General features: G+C 53.3%; 1 protein-coding gene across 1 annotated transcript; it reads right to left on the reverse strand.

Moving 5' to 3' along the window:
• Nucleotides 1-262: 262 nt before the first annotated feature.
• Nucleotides 263-7,369, reverse strand: KLHDC8A (kelch domain containing 8A). Its single transcript, XM_079931024.1, has 6 exons — nt 7,230-7,369; nt 6,263-6,850; nt 3,369-3,533; nt 2,919-3,134; nt 2,224-2,325; nt 263-1,329 (listed from the first exon to the last, which is right to left on the reverse strand). The coding sequence occupies exons 2-6, from the start codon at nt 6,636-6,638 to the stop codon at nt 1,136-1,138; spliced, it is 1,053 nt and encodes a 350-aa protein (XP_079787150.1). The 5' UTR covers nt 6,639-6,850; nt 7,230-7,369; the 3' UTR covers nt 263-1,135.
• Between the last annotated feature and the right edge of the window lie 8,819 nt (nt 7,370-16,188).

The raw sequence follows: 16,188 nt of genomic DNA on the forward strand, positions 1-16,188 counted from the left end.
TGGGGCGTCAACGCGCAGGAGACAGAAAGTGGGCTATTTTCCTAGGAGTGAGGTGACTGGTCAGGGCAGGGTGGTTTGAAGGTGGAACCTCCTCAGAAGGAACAGCCAAGAACAAGTGGTCCCTTGGGGCCCCGTTTAGCCTGAGAATGTCAGAGGGACTGTTTCATGCGGTCCCCTCCGCATATCAAGACACCGTCCACCCCACCCCTGCATCAGGGTGCCAGAGAAGATAGGAATATAGATTTTAATCATTGTGCTGCTGCTGTTAACCAGAGTGCAAGTAATCCACCCTTTGTGGATTTTGATGCCACAGTGTAAATAAGAAGGTTTCACACAGAAACACTCTGGGGCTGTCGGTGATAAAGGGGAGGAGTGCCTCTGTTGGGGAGGGGTGACCGAAGCAGAAATGAAGTGAGGAGAAGAGTGGGGAGCAGACCCTGGGCTGGGAGTCTGCTCCATTCCCATCATTACATTCCCATCAGGACCCCGAGAGGCATGGGTCCTTCCTGGCCAGGGCTTCTGACCTGGACCAGTGCACGTGAACCCGACTCCCCTTCCGAATCAGCCGCCTCCAGCTTCAGGGCCAATTCTTGCTGAGTAGATGAGGTCCAGGGCAGGCCCACAGTTGGCCACCAAAGGGGGAAGAGATGTAGACCAATGGAGAGAAGAGGGGTTGGGACCCCGCAACCCTTCTCCATCTTCCATCCCAAGAGACCTTCAGACTAGCGCAGATCCAGGGAAAGGATACCTACAAGTAGCTATCCTCTGGGTCAGAACTGCCCTGCGTACCCCCTATCCTGGAGATGGGAGAGGTAAACCCACAGGAAGGGAGGGAGCATATACTCCTGCTACCTACCTTGCTCTGCCTGAGCAGTAAGTGAGAACTCTCCCCAGAAGTCACCTGAGCCCCAACAGGGGAAGGGGGATGGCAGAGTCATCGAGACTTCTTACAGTTTTCTCGGATTGGTAGGGTTTGGAGGTGGAGAGGTCACCTAGAGCCCTATGGCCTAACCCCACTGGCTGCTGACAGGAGCTGGCGTCCGGGGAAGCAGCCCAAACTACTTTGATGAGATCATTCCTCTTGTCCAGAGTGGGGCGATCCGGTCCAGGACACGGTGGCTGGGCCCAGAGCCAGCTAGGAGTCAGAGACACACAGGGCTTCCACCGCATCGCTCAGACCCTGGTTGACGCCCCCCACGGCCAGGAGGCAGTTCTTGACAACGATGCTGGAGCAGGCACAGCGGGGTGTGGGCATGGCGGGGAGGACCTCCCACTTGTTCTTCCCCGGGTGGAACGCCTCTGCCGTCTCCAGGACAGTGGGTTGGTTCCCTGAAAGTGCCAAGGGAACCGGACCTTACAAAGGAGTCCAGTCACCAATCTGCCCCGGGAAAGTCCCCCCATCTTGCTCCCCGCCCCCCTCTGGAACCACAAGCAGAAGCCAATCAACCTCAACTTCCTTGGCTACAGAATTGCTCCTTCCCCACCCTTTTGTCAAACAGCTGCTTTGTCCTTCCTGCCTTCTCTGTCTTTTCATCTCAAGAGTAACTTTCTTTCCCCACCGCTGCTTTCACCAGAAGTTTCTAGACACTACTGCCTCTCTTCTGCCCTTTACTGAGAAAGCTGCTCACATGGTCTAGCTTACATCAAGCTGCTTTCCTGTGTGGGTAAACAGGGTGTCTGTCCACGCTGAGTAAACTCTGGGTTCCTGGAAGCTCTGCTGCCCATCTGTCTCTCCCCTGTTGATGTTGGGGTCCCGCCTTCAAAATACCCTAATCTCTGGGAGGTCTTATACAGCAAATCCTGAATTCATTAGAATAACTGATTTGATCAGACTGCTTTTCTACTCCATGACAGAGCTGGGTATCCAGCGAGAAGAGAAAGAGGACCAAGGCCAATCCCTGCCACACTTTCACCTCCAGTCATTCCTGGACAGGGGCCCAGGGACCTGTGCTTGGCAAGCCTGTGTCACATGGTTATCAGTATGTCCCTTATGCTCTCTGGGCCTCAGTTTCTCCTCTGTAAGAGGACAGATAGACCACAACTGAGGCCCGTCCATGGAGACACGACATCTAGGCTGGGAGGAGGGGAGTGCTTTGAAATTCTTTGGGCTAAAGCAGTAGGCAGGTGGTGTGCAAGGAGCCAGCACCCTCTCCTGCTCATGCAGAGTACCTAGAATCCACCAAGCACCAGACCACAGTGCCAGCCCGGAAGATCTATCCTTACCAAGTCCTCCAGCCACTATGACCCGTCCACTCAGAGAGCCGGCCACAAAGTCTGCCCGCCGCTTCTTAAGGAAGAATGAGCGCTCCATCTTCAGCCATCCCCCTACAGGCCATGGGTGATGGCAGGAGATACACAGAGAGAATTAGATGCTGACCACCCGCCCCTCCAAATACACATGAGTCCCAAACTGCTCTCACCCTAGGCAGCATCTCCACTCCATCTACCCTGTGTGCTCAGCGCATATACAATGTCTCCTGCTGTTTGAAATGATACTCTACCCTCTCCCATGCTTGCTGTAATCCAAGGAACCATAATCTCTTATGACAAATCACCTTGTTCCACCTCTGTTCTCAGGGGCTTTAAGCTGGAAAGGAGGCTGACTAGAGGCAGAGAGCGTCAGAGTCAGGATCCTTCTGTTTCTCCACGAGTAAAAAACAGGAAAAAGCCCTTCCTCACCTGGCCCTGGCTGGACGTTGTAAGAATGGACAATAGGTGGAAAAGGCTTTGATAAAAACAACTAACCAATCAAAGGGAACCCTGTACAGATGAAAGAACTTGATCCCAAGAGTAGCCCTGAATGGAGAAGGGTGTTCAGACTCTGAAAGGCTCACCCAGCTGGGTAAGTGAGCCTGGGTGGATGGTGGGGGATTCAGCCAGAAGGGAGGTGCGCAGCCGGGGACTGGCGCCCAGCTTACCCTGTTCCATGTCGAACACGTCCATCGTCCGGAGGAACTTGGGCTGCTGGTAGAGCCGACCCTGCCGCAGGCCACCCAGGCTGTACAAGCGGTCGTCTAGGGTCACAAAGCTGGAGAAGGCCCGCTTGCAGGGAATGTTGGGGAACTTGGTCCAGGAGCGAGTCTCGATGTCAAAGACCTCGAAGGCGTTGACCGCGTACTTGGACTGTCGTCCCCCTGGAGGCCAGAGTAGGGCGAAGGTTGGGCAGAAGAGTAAGTCTCTGAGGACTGGGGCTGGGTTTCCCCTTCTGACTGTTATCAGATCATATAGGAAGCTCCCTGAGGGGTGGGGCAGCGTGATTAACCCCCAGTGCCCCGGAGATGCTCAGCACACAGGCACTGCTTCCAATAGGAACTGACCCGGGGGAGGGAAGAAGGGCCAGACATGGGCCAACAACCATGGGTCCTTACCCAGCACATAGATCTTGGAACCTCGGAGGAATGAGGTGGCAGCATATCTCGGGGTGGGCATGGGTGCTAGAGACACCCACACGTCCTTGAGCATGTCATAGTGTTGGAGGTGGTTGTGTGGACGGAGGTCCAGGCCCATCCCGCCTGCCGCGTACACTCGGTAATCTAGGGAGAAAGGCCATACAGCAGACACTATGAGACAGGCCCATCGTACTCAGCTCCTACCATGGCCAGGCTCTGTTAACCCCTGGAATACAAGCACTGAAGCCCGGCTAGGTCCCAACCACCGCTCTGCCCGAGAATGGGCTGGTGGCACCATTAAAAGTTCCTGCCACAGTCGAGCCTGGGTCTTCTTGAAGCCGTGTCAGGCCTACATGCCTTAGCCTTCCTTGGTGGCTGGCCCTCGGTTAAACCCGAAATACTAAGACTTTCACAGAGGTATACTGCAGTGGAGTCTAGGCCTGGACACCCCTTTGCAGGTCTTATCCCCTCCATTCTCCTCCTTCCTGGGCAGCCAGAGGGATGCCAAAGAGAAGGGGTATTCCTCTGATACCCTCCTCTGATACCCTCCTCTGATAGCCTCTTCCTCAGGAACTCCCAGATCAGAACTCTCTAGACCTAGCAGGAGCCTTTGGAAATGAGGTCAGCCCTGCTGTCATTGGCCTCGTGGGACACTGGCTTGCTGCCATCTCTTTCTTGTCCGGATAGGGGAAGGCTATCCTCCTTCATGCACAGGAAAGCTCTGGGCTCCAGGAGGCACCCTGCACTGAATGCGCTAGGGGTGAATGAGGGAGAGGCTTTGGAGGAGAGAAAACTGGCCCCTATAAGAAGCCCTGCCCAGAGAAGTGAGTCCCCCCCACTCTCTACTGCTTTTGGCTGCAGGTGACAAAGTGCAGCAGAGAGGATGGGCAACGCCTCCATGTCTCCCTGGGCCTCACCCCAGTACCTCACGCAGCCTGTTAAGGACACAGCACTACCCCCAGGGCCCTCTTTTTCCCAGGGACTCACCCCTACCCGGGATTCTGTCTCCTAGTAGCCAGTCCTCACTGCTTCTGGCTCTATGAGACTTTCATTCTTCAAGGGGATTGCAGGGATGAGTACTACTTCTTTCTACTTTTCAATTTTACTAAAAAGAGGGAAAACAAATCCCAACCCTAGCCTGTGGCTGGGAGATGGGGCCTGCTAGTGAGAAATTTACCTTACACAAACTCCACCTCTTCTATTCCTGTTTTCACCCACACACCTCCAGCTGAGAACCCTCACATCCAGTCCACACTACCATTCCTGCACCCAATTCTTACTTATCCTTTCAGAGTCACCTGGGTGTCCCTGGACTGCAAGGCTGGGCTGAGAGCGGCGGCTCAGGACCTCCTGTGGCACCTGCATCACCCTACTTGCCACACGTTACTGAAATAACCTTTGTATGCTTCTTTCAATAGATTGTTAGGTTCTTGAGATTTGTTCATCTGTGGCCCCAGCATCTGCTAGAAAGCGTGGCACACAGGCGTGTAAATTCTTAGTAAACTAACTGTTGAACCCATTCAATGCCATAGTTAAGAGCACAGATTCGACCATCACCTGCTGGCTGCGTAACCTTGGGCAAGTTACTTAACCTCTCTGGGCCTCACATTGCTTCTCTCTAAAATGAAGATAGTAATAGCACTTAACTCATCAGACAGGTTGTGAGGGTCAAAGGGGTTCATACCTATAAGGCACCTATGGTAAGGACTCAATAAATGTTGGTTCTTAATCTTTCAGCCCCACTTATTGAGATCTGCGGATAAAGGACTACCCTTTCTCTCTCTATTTCCCCATGGGCCTCCACGCCTTCCATCTTTCTTACTGGGAGTTCAGGAGGCCCCATTGGCTACTCTGCCGTCAGGGATTTTGAGTTAGAGTTTCTCTCTCTGACCTTCATTGGTAAGACCTGGGCTCCTAAAGGCAGGGATCAGATCTTCTGCCTCTTTCCCTCCTCCCTGGGACCTAGAACTGTGCCAGGGACAGAGCAGGTACTCAAGAAACACTGGTTTCTGATCTACAGGAGACCTGACAGGCAGCTGAAATGGTTTTGCAAGAGAAGGAGAGAAGGTTGCATCCCACTAAGCCAGTATGATCTGAACTTGGGGTCTCCTAACTCCTGCTGGGCCATTTTCCATAAAACCCTGTGTGTTTTAGCAAAAGAGCTTTCAGAGCCCCCTCTGTGCTCTGGGCTGTACCAGGCCTGAAAAGAAAGAAATGATGGGCTTGGAAAAAGCGAAATGAGAATCAAAGCTACGTGATCAGCACACGCATGCCCTGAGAACCTAGTGAACCTGGGCAAGATGCCCCAGAAGCACGACCCTCAGGAACATTATGGTGTCCACTCATCAGTGTCTCTGAGATTAGGAAGCAGATGGTGGTGAGAAGGTCCTGGAATCAGGTCCCAAAGCCCTCCCAGTGGGGCCTAGTGATGGTACGAGGATGGTATGAACATCCCCAGGGCCCCAAATATGTGTCTGGAGGTCGTGGCACTTGCAAGGAAGATTTCAGGGGATTTGGTGCTGTGGGTGGAAGGCCCAATCACTCCGCTGAATGAAGGGATGTACAGGGACATTGCACTAGCCCCCTTTGGCTCTCCCCTCTGGCCCGGCCTGCCCAGTTTGCTGGGAGGAACCTGGTGGGGTGGAGTGGAGCTCTGGCATCATATTGATTTACTAGACACTTCACTTGCTGAGCCTCAATTTTCCCATCTGTGAAATAAGGCCAGCGGGTCTCTAGTTTCAGTGTCCATTGTAAAGATCAACTGGGGATCAGGAATGTGACAGTGGCCTCCAACTCAGGGTTGGCTTCCATCCCTTTCCCCGTGGCGCCCCACTCCCTTCTCTCTGCCCGCCCTCAGCCTTGGCCCCACTCGCCTTTGGCCGTGACAGAAATGCCCATGGCGGCCTCACGCAGCATGCTCCTCTTCTTCCACTTGCCTTCATCGATGTTGTACATCTCCACGACCTTCAGAGGCAGCTGACTGGTGCCCACACCCCCGATCACCATGATCCGCTTCCCCAGGGCGGTGACAGCCACCCCGGCCCGGGCTGTGGGCAGGGGCCGCAGGTCGGTCCACTGGTCAGCCTCGGGGGAGTAGACCTCAAAGCAGTCCACGGGGACGCCGTTGTCGTCACATCCCCCGATGGCATAGACCTGCCCCCCGGTTTCCAGCAGGGAGCAGTAGACCCGGCGGCTGGGCAGTGGCGCCAGGCGCTTCCATTGGAAGTCCTTGACGTTGGGCACCTCCATGGCAGCCCCGGGGACCCCGCCCGCCGCGCCCCCGCGGAGCGCCGTGGGAAGTGCGAGCCCGGGGGTCCGCCGGCTACTCCGCGCCCCCTCTCGCCGCCTCCATCTCGCTCCGGTTCGCCTGCTCCCGCCCGACCCCCAGCAAGGGCCCCGACGCCGGCCAGCGCTTCACCGTCCCTCGAGACTCAGCTGTCCGGAGGCGTCCGAGCCCGGCCCTGCGAGAGGAATGGGGCGAATCAAGGGCAGCCGGGCCCGGCGCCCTGGCCTCCTGGCGTGGGCGGGCGAGCGGGCTCCCAGCCCCCCGCCAACTTTCAAGGGAAGACGCGGCGGCGAGGGCGCCACCCCGCGGCGGCATCAAACCCGCACCGCTTTGTCCCCCGCCGCTCCCAGCCAGCTGGTCGGAAACCCGCGGAACGCGTAGGGGGCCGGGGGCGTTCCGGGGTTCATTGTGCCAGGCTGCCTCCCGGCGAAGCAAGGAGTTAACACCTTTCGGCGCCGCCGCCTGCCTCCCCCGGCTCTCCCTCCCCGCCAACTCCCGTCCCTGCCCCCGCGCCACTTACACAGTGCGGCGGCGAGGCGCAGGCAGCGCATTACCCGAGAGCGGCGCGGGGAGCAGGGGAGAGGGCGCTCTGTCCTTCCTCGGTCCGCACACCGCTGTCACACACCCAGAAGAGGAGAATAAATGAGCAGCAGGAAGGAGAAGCGGAGCCGCCGCCGGAGGGTGGGGTTGGGGGGAGGCCGGCGAGCCGGCTCCACGCACATCCCCACCATCAGCCGCCACACCTGTGCAGGAACCCGCGTGCGCCCCGCGGCGAAGCGAGCCCTGACCTCTTTACAGAAGCCCTGGCTGCGCCCGGCCTGCGGGGGAGGGAAAGGGCCCGGCGGGAGACGCTCACCTTGCCCACTGTTCAGGGAAAGCGGGGCACTAGAGCCAAGTACCCAGATGACGGGGACTAGACTCCCTCCAGTGTGGGGGTGGGCGGTTTGTGAGTGTTTGTTTTGGATGAGGAGGCAGAGAGTCCAATTACCCAGTTTATCTACAGTACACAGACCCAGTTCGCGACAGCCTGGCTCAATAGTCGACTTTGCTTTGGGGGAGATATTATCAAATGGTTTAACCTAATAGAAACAAGTTATGTGGGTGTGACACACGCAGACCTGACACGGGTGCATCCAATGTACACACCGACCTGCGCACATGTGCATAATTTACACATCACCTCACCCTCCGCCCGGAAATGCTCATATCTACGGAGAAACTGACAGAAAATGCACAGTTATGCGGACACACAGCCACAGACAAAAGTGGAAAGGCAAACACGTGAATGGTCCCTCCCACATCACACCTTAGGAAGGGAAAACCTGGTTATCAAATCTTGGCCCTCAGCACCAACCCACAGGTCTTGCCAGATAATTCTTTCAAGCCATTCTGTCATGGCCTTATCAGGACAGTAGTCCCCAGTGACAAAAGTGCCCATGACACCAGTGAGCCACCTGGTGTGATGAACTGCAGGCTTGTGGGGTCCTTCCACATGGTTCCCTTGAATAGAGCCAAGTGTTGAAACGCTCAGGCTTGGGAGTCTGACAGAGCTGGGTTTGAATTCTGGCTCTGAAATTATTTAACTACTCCGAGGCTCAGTTTCTTTATTTTATTTAGATTAAACTTTGTATTTTGAGATAAATTGTGGATTCACATGCAGTTGTAAGAAATAACACCTTTTACCCAATTTCTCTCAATGGTAACATCTTGCAAAACATGTAGTACAATAATATCATAGCCAGGATATGGAAATTGATCAGTCAAGATTTAGAATATTTCCGTCACCACAAGAACCCTTCATGTTGCCTTTTTTTTAAATTGAAGTATAGTTGATTTACAACACTGTGTTAGTTTCAGGTGTACATATTGCCTTTTTACACCCATACCTTCTTCCCTCTCACCCCTCTCTCTCCAACTCCTGGCAACCACCAATCTGTTCTCCATTTCCATAATTTTGTCATTTCAAGAATGTTATATAAATAGAAACTTACAGTATGTAATCTTCGGGTATTGGCTTTCTTTGCTCCCAGCATGATCCTGTGGAGATTCATCCAAGTTGTTGCATGTATCACTAGTTTATTCCTTTGTATTTCTGAGTAGCATTCCATGGTATAGATATATCCTTGTAGATTTTTGTGAAGATTAAATGAGATGATATTTTTGGGACTTCCCTGGTGGTGCAGTAGTTAAGAATCTGCCTGCCAATGCAGGTGACACCAGTTCGAGCCCTGGTCCGGGAAGATCCCACATGCCGCGGAGCAACTAAGCATGTGCGCCACAACTACTGAGCCTGAGCTCTAGAGCCCGTGAGCCACAACTACTGAAGCCCGCATGCCCAGAGCCCGTGCTCTGCAACAAAGGAAGCCACCGCAGTGAGAGGCCCGAGCACCACAACGAAGAGTAGCCCCTGCTCGCCGCAACGAGAGAAAGCCCTCGTGCAGCAACGAAGACCCAATGCAGCCAAAAATAAATAAATTTATTTTTTAAAAAAATGAGATGATATTTGTAAAGTGTTCAGTTCAGCTTCTGACACACAGCAAGGGGCTGGTAAATCACTATGAAGACCATTGCTACTACAACTACTATCAACAAAACCAAGAAAAAGAAAAACTGAGAACAAGCACAAACATTTTGCCCCTCACTTAGAAATGACTTCCTGTGAGAAACAGAGGTCACAGTACCTCTTAACAGCTCATAGGCCCACCGTAACATCTTGAGTTCTTGGCTTAGAAATTCCACTGCTTTTTAGTTTGAATTCTCTGTACTTACATAGTAAGTACCTCTAAGAACCTTCACAGAGGACAGTTGTGTTGGGGCTCAGAGCAGGCCACCCCAAGGTATACCACAATGGCATATTGATTATTTTAAGTTAAAGTTACTTGAGAAACAGCCGTTGGGAAAAAACATTTGATATTAAAAAAACACTCTGTACCCCTTCTTTCCCCCGAAAGTGGGAAATAAATCTCCCATGTGAAAGTATCCTCCCCATATCAGGAGAGAGAAAGCATCCTTACTTATCACCACAGTTAGGGAATTCAAGGCTAAGAAAACTGTATAAACAGATTTTGTTACTTCATTAGTCTGTACCTGAAGTGCAAGCCCCTTTGGTAAGTCTTCACAAATAATTGTTTGTCTAAAAATGACCTATAGGGCTTCCCTGGTGGCGCAGTGGTTGAGAGTCCGCCTGCCGATGCAGGGGACACGGGTTCGTGCCCTGGTCCGGGAAGATCCCACATGATGCACAGCGTCTGGGCCCGTGAGCCATGGCCGCTGAGCCTGCGCGTCTGGAGCATGTGCTCCGCAAAGAGAGAGGCCACAACGGTGAGAGGCCCGCGTACCGCAAAAAATAAAAAATAAATTAAAATGACACATAAACAGCCTGCTATGGCACTGCGGGGGTCCCATTTCTATGGGACCTCTGTGCATGTGAATGAAATTGGTTTGTTTTCCCCTCCTGATAATCTTGTCAATTTAACTATTAGACCAGCCAAAAGAACTCAAGAGTTACGAGTAAGGGAGGAAATTTCCCCCTCCCTGAAATTTGTGTTCTGTTTATTCAATAAGAACACAAATTCCAAAAAATGTGGTCTGAAGTAATGAAGTTGCACAGGAAACATCAAACATTTCTCTTCTTCCTGGAGATCACAGTCTGCCCAGAGGAATAGGGAACAAACCCTCAACCATCAATTTAAACTGTCTTCACAAAACCACGGCAGGGTGATCAGGAGGATTAAAAGCCATACGCATTCCTCAGAGGGGCTTGTTGAGGGTCCACCTTCAGCCTCTCTTGCCCATGGAGCCTTCTCCCAAAGCAGTGAGGCAAGGCTTCTTGTGCCTCCACCCACCCCAGCTGGGACAGCTCAGTGAGCAGGTATATAAAGTTCATACTACTTTATGTTTGCGTAACTCGAGCTAAACTAAGCCCTCGCACATCCGCTTTCTCGTAATCTTAAAAACCCTAGGAAAGGTTGTCAGGCAGGTATTAGCACTCTTTTTTACGGATGAGGACTCTGAGACTTAGTGACATGAAGTAACTGACTTATGACCGTGTGAGCCGTTCAGGGTGGGTCTAGTTTGTGAATTCCAAATCCAGTGCTCTTTCGCTTTATCATAATTAAATCACAAATGAAAGAATTGTGCATTATTAAGGACATCAGACTTCACTACTCTCACCTGGCTTTCTGTCCAATTACAGTGAAGGAAGGGGCCCAGACCTCAAAGGTTTCAGTGACTGTCCTCTCCCCGTTGCCATACTGTCTGTGCCAGGCAGCATAGCTGGGAAAAGACTAGAATCCAGGCCCAGAATAGGCCCCATTCTAACCTAATGTTCATGTCCTGCAAGCAACACCCTCTGTGAGGACTATGGGACTCAGACCCTTGGAAAAGTACTAAGAACAGGATGCCTTCCAGGCCATGGCCTAATTCCTTGTTTTGGAAGTCCTGGCTTTTCTCCATTTCCCCCACTCCTTCCCCCATAGCTCTTCCTCCCAGCCAGGTGACATCCTTTAGTCTTTACACTGAATGCACGTTGAGGAAGCTTGTAACCTAGCAACCACCACTTAAGATTCCCTGAGTCACCTGCGGTTTCCATGCCTGGGCTGAGTGCACCAAGCTGGGGACTTGTGGAGTGCCGAGCAGAGGTGGGGAGTCCAGTGACCCCCTTTAATTCTTCACCAGCTCGTTCCTGTGGGTAACCACTTTCCCCATCAGGAAGTTCTTCCTCATGTCAAGCCTAAATCCTTCTGCGTTAAAACCTTGTGTTGCATCGGGTCTGGGTTTCTCTGCTCTCTAAGAAAGTGTTTGAGTTTTTGCCTTGGTTACAAGGTGGTACTGGGAAGGTAGGAAAGTGGGGAGAGGAAAGTTCATGAAAGCCTCTAAAGATGAAGCCTTTGGTACTTTGGAGTCTTAATTATTGTGATATTAATGCATCAGTCAAATCGGTTGAGGGGTGCTCAGCCCCAGAAATACTTATTATTATTATTATTTTTTTTGCGGTACGCGGGCCTCTCACTGTTGTGGCCTCTCCCGTTGCGGAGCACAGGCTCCGGACGCGCAGGCTCAGCGGCCATGGCTCACGGGCCCAGCCGCTCCGCGGCATGTGGGATCTTCCCGGACCGGGGCACAAACCCATGTGCCCCGCATCGGCAGGCGGACTGTCAACCACTGTGCCACCAGGGAAGCCCCTATTATTATTATTTTTTAAGTCTCAATTTGGGTTTATTAAGGCCTAATTTACATACATGAAAATGCACAGTCTGACTCAGCATCGATTGAGTTTATTAGCTATTCAGGGGCCGGCCTTCCTGAACTCTGTGGTAGGTTTTGGGGAAGCTGAGGGTGTAGTGAGGTGACAGTCTCTTCCCAGTAAACTAGGCAGATTCCCAGTGTGGCAGACTATGGATGTAGTATCTGTGTGTAGGGCCTCAAGACACTGGTGGGATTCCAAATGTAGAGCACACAGGGGTGGGGGTGGGGAAAGAGGGGCTGTTTAGCTATTAAATTCTACAGTAGCTCCTTTCTCCCTCCTCAGAAATACAGTTTACCCTTCTGTCAGTGGATACCATGGAACTCCCTCTGTGGGTACCACTCTGGGGGAGGGGCGCACCTGGAGCCCCCTGAGGCTGGGTCACCTCCCCTGTGTAGTTCTCTCTGCAGTGCCCCACAGTCACAGGGCAGTGGGAAGGTGTGTGGAATCTGGAATCAGACAGATGCTTGAATCCTGGCTCAGCCGTCCCCTGGCTGTGTGACTATGAATAAATCACTTACATCCTGAATCTCAGTTCCTCATCTGTGAAAAAGGGAAGAAGAAAATCTACTTTCTAGCATTATGGGGGCAACGAGATGCCAGGCATGGCTCCTGGGCAGGCAGTAGGTCCTCTGTAGAGTACAGCTCTCCTCCCTTTGTGGCGGCAGGTTTCCATACCTCTGACTCTCTGTGCACTCCAGGCAGTGTGTCCAACAGCACGTGCCAATCTCACGCGGTAGCACCTCACCAGGGCCCACACCCTCCTGTATCCAACCATTTCTGGGCCTATGTCTTGGACAGGATATTTCCTCCTAGCTAACTGGAATTCCTTCCACTGCAGCCTAAACAGCACTGTGATCTGGAGAACAGCTGGTGCCCCTCCTTTAGATAAGCACATTCTTATTCCTCACCAGAAGCTTGGGCTTCTGGTATTCAGGGGCTGGGGAGGGAAGGTGACTCATCCAGTTAGGACTGAGGCTGCCAGCAGACCAAGGGAAGGGTAGATTCCTCCCCCAACATTGAAAAGCCTCATTAGAGCCCGCCCTGCCCAGTCCTGACATCAGCCCAGAGGAAGGATTTAGGGCTCAAGAGGACTTGATTGGAGCTGGTGCAACACAGGTGCCAGCAGTCACAACCATAATCTGCATCTGTTCATATGGCACTGCACCCTTAGGGTGTCAGTCTGAGGTCCCACGGCATGGCCTCAGACAACAGGGCTTCCCCTCCTGACCATGCAGCCTTGATTAGAGAGCTGAGTTAGCCACACTCCTTCCAGTACCCACCTTGCTCCCTCCTCCTACTCCAAAGTGTAGCACAGAGCACAGAGCACAGAGCACAGAGCACAGAGCACAGAGCACAGAGCACACAGCACAGAGCACACAGCACAGAGCATACAGCATAGAGCCTAGAGGGACTTACTGGGTATCAGTGTTAAATGCATCTGTCCACCCACGAGCAACTTCTGCCTATTTAGGTAAAATCGGGACATTTTACCTAAGTGTAAAATGGATCACAGGTAAGGGATTGGCAGGGCGGGGTGGGGGGTGGTCATCTTGATTTTCAGACTCACAAAATGCACGATTTAGAAGAAAGAATTGGGAAGCGCGTACTCTTCCGTTTAATGCATAAGATGACAATGACAGCAGGAAGAGAAACCTTCTTTGAAAGACCTTGACGACTTCCCTGTGTTTATTGAGGAAATTGTAAGAGGAAATGGGGCTTATAATAAAGCCTGAGGATCTGGGTTATAAAAAAGGAAGAATTTCCTGCCCGGGAGCATCAGAAAATTAAAACACCAGCAGGAGGTGAGGTGAGAGACCATGGTGTCACATCCCCTGGGAGGTACTGGAAACAGGAAAGACACGGGACTGAGAGTCGGGAAACCTTTGTTCCAGCCCATTGTCTTATCGTAACCGGGCTGTGCACCTCTGGGCGAGTCATATCCATTCTGGGGTCTGTAAAATTAGAAAGCAGAGGAAGCAGACGGCAGCCTGAGGTGTCTCCCAGCCGGAGTGTTCTTCCACAGCGGGCGTGCAGGGTGGCAAGCCCTAGAGAAATAATCGTTTAACCATAGTGACAAAGCAGCAGTTTCCAGAATGGACATCCTCACATTCTTCCAAGACGTGCAAACACACAGAGGTCTGGCGTCACCGACTCTCGTAGGCACTGCCCACTACCCAAGGTTCTGTCACCGGAAGGGACTTTACTGGGGGCCTTCCCCTGGCGCTGTTGTTGCCACCACCTGCATTTTCCCCCAGCTCAGCTGGGGACACAGGGACCTGTGATAGCTGCAGCTATGGCTAATGGGCTGCCTTTTTGTAGACCTTGGGCACCCACCTGGAAGCCTAATCATGCTTCCTGCTGGGTCCTGACATTTCTGGGGTGCCTGTTGCCCTCCCACAAGCTGCAAGAACAGGAGGCAGAGGACTCAGGGCTCAAGTCATCCCAGTTCTGGCCCTTCCTCTAAAAGCAAAAAATGGGCCCGTTTGTCCCAGGTCACAAGGCCAGGGCCTGACTGGGCACTGCGGGGGGCTTATCCCCTACCCCTTCTAATGTAGAGGATAGCAGAGCCTTGATGGGGGTCTGGGTGGCTCTGCAGAGGAGCAAGAGGCTGTAGGCTAGGGAAGGCAGGAGCAGGGCTCTCAAACACAGCTCTTTAAATGCCCATTAGTAAGTTAATAGCGCCATCTCCAGAGCCAACATCACCCTCCATTCTTCTTAATTAAAAAGAGCTCCATGTCCTGGCAGAGCTGAGAGAGGGCCCTGAATGATTTACACACCAGCCCCACTGCTCCAGCTGGGAAATCGGCAAGGAAGATTGATTGGCAGATGGGCCAGCCCGCCTGTCATGGATGGTGCCTGCGTGTGTGCACTTAGGGGGCAAGGTCTGGGGGGGCTGGCTCTCCTGCTGGCAGGCTCTGAGGGAGCAGGGTGGTGGACACACAGCCCAGTCCACAGAGCTCTGAGGCCCAGGAATAAGGCCTTCCTCAGACAAAAGCCTCACCTGCTCACCTCCTGCACGGGCCCCCACTTCCCGGCAAAGCTGTCTCATCCGGAGGACAAAAGCTCAGGCTGCAAGGCTGCCGTCTCATCCTCGTCCTGGCAACTCCCTGGAGAGCCCCCTTGTTTCCAGGTGGGTACTGCTCACCCGGTACATCACACTTGCTGGGTTCCTATTGATCATCACTGCTTACATTAGGAGGAGGGCTTCTCAGGGCCTGCCTCTCCTTCCCTGCCTCCCTGTTAGCAGCAGATACTGGCTGAACCTGATGTGCCGTGGGATGATGCAAGGCTCCAGGCCCTTTTACGGGGCTGGGAGGAGCAGGAGGGGGACCCGCAAGTTGGACTGGCGTGAGATGACACTCAGCCCGGGGCCTCTAGAGAGCCAGGAGCTGAGAGCAGTTACCCTCAGGGGTCCCAGCCCTCTGCCTCTGTCTTCCTGCCAGGCCTCGGGCAGCTTCTAACAGAGCAGCCTCATTCTCCAGCCTGTGGCTCTGCTCACCTCCACCTCCGGGAGCCCACGATCCTCCATGGGTGCCAGAGAAGCAGGTCTGGCTCATCCTCCAGCTGGAAAGAGGTGTCTGTCCACCCTGGTTGGGACCTTTATAGACGTACAGGGTGGTTCTCCCTCTGGCACTGTCTCTCCTCACCTCTCCCCCTTGTCCTCTGGTGCGTCACATCTCACACACACTCACACACACACACACACACACACACACACACACACACACGCACCCTCCTCCCCAGAGGTTCTGGAGAAGGGACCAGGCAGAGGCACATTATTAAAGAGAAAGGGGTGGGGACTGCGGAGCTGGCGTCATCCATTCCCCTGCTTTAACCCTTCCTCCCACGGGAGTCCGGCAGTCTGCCTCAGCAGCAAAGTTGCCATCTGGTGTAGTGACCTGTGTTCTCTCTGTGCTAGAGACAGAGAAGGGGGAGAGGCATGACAGGCTGGCTGCAAGTGGGCTCTGTGTGTGTGTGTGTGTGTGTGTGTGTGTGTGTGTGTGTATGTGTGTGTGTGTGTGTGTGTGTGTGTGTGTTTAACAATAGATGTAAGAGAGCCCAGGAAAGGGGAGAAACAGGCCGAGCCTTGGGTGAATCAGAGGTCCGGCCTGTCCTCAGCAGGTGTGCCCCTGGGAGGTCTGGGGAGCCCAAGGAGCTTGCACTGCTTTCCCAGTTGAGGGTACAGCCCTTGAGCACCCACCCCTAGCCTGTCACCAGGAGATGGCTGCCTGCTCAGTGCCCACGAGCCCTCAGTCCTTCCTGGA

Source organism: Stenella coeruleoalba, assembly GCF_951394435.1.
Source record: "Stenella coeruleoalba genome assembly, chromosome: 1".
NCBI classification, from domain to species: domain Eukaryota; kingdom Metazoa; phylum Chordata; class Mammalia; order Artiodactyla; family Delphinidae; genus Stenella; species Stenella coeruleoalba.

What these genes read in the sequence shown, in the direction of transcription:
- KLHDC8A (XM_079931024.1), bottom strand. Translation starts at nt 6,638, where the DNA reads ATGGAGGTGCCCAACGTCAAGGACTTCCAATGGAAGCGCCTGGCGCCA. An exon ending in CATTTCTGTCACGGCCAAAG is followed by an intron (nt 3,534 to 6,262) that starts GCGAGTGGGGCC and finishes CTTTCTCCCTAG; the next exon opens with ATTACCGAGTGTACGCGGCA. An exon ending in CGTGTTCGACATGGAACAGG is followed by an intron (nt 2,326 to 2,918) that starts GTAAGCTGGGCG and finishes CATGGCCTGTAG; the next exon opens with GGGGATGGCTGAAGATGGAG.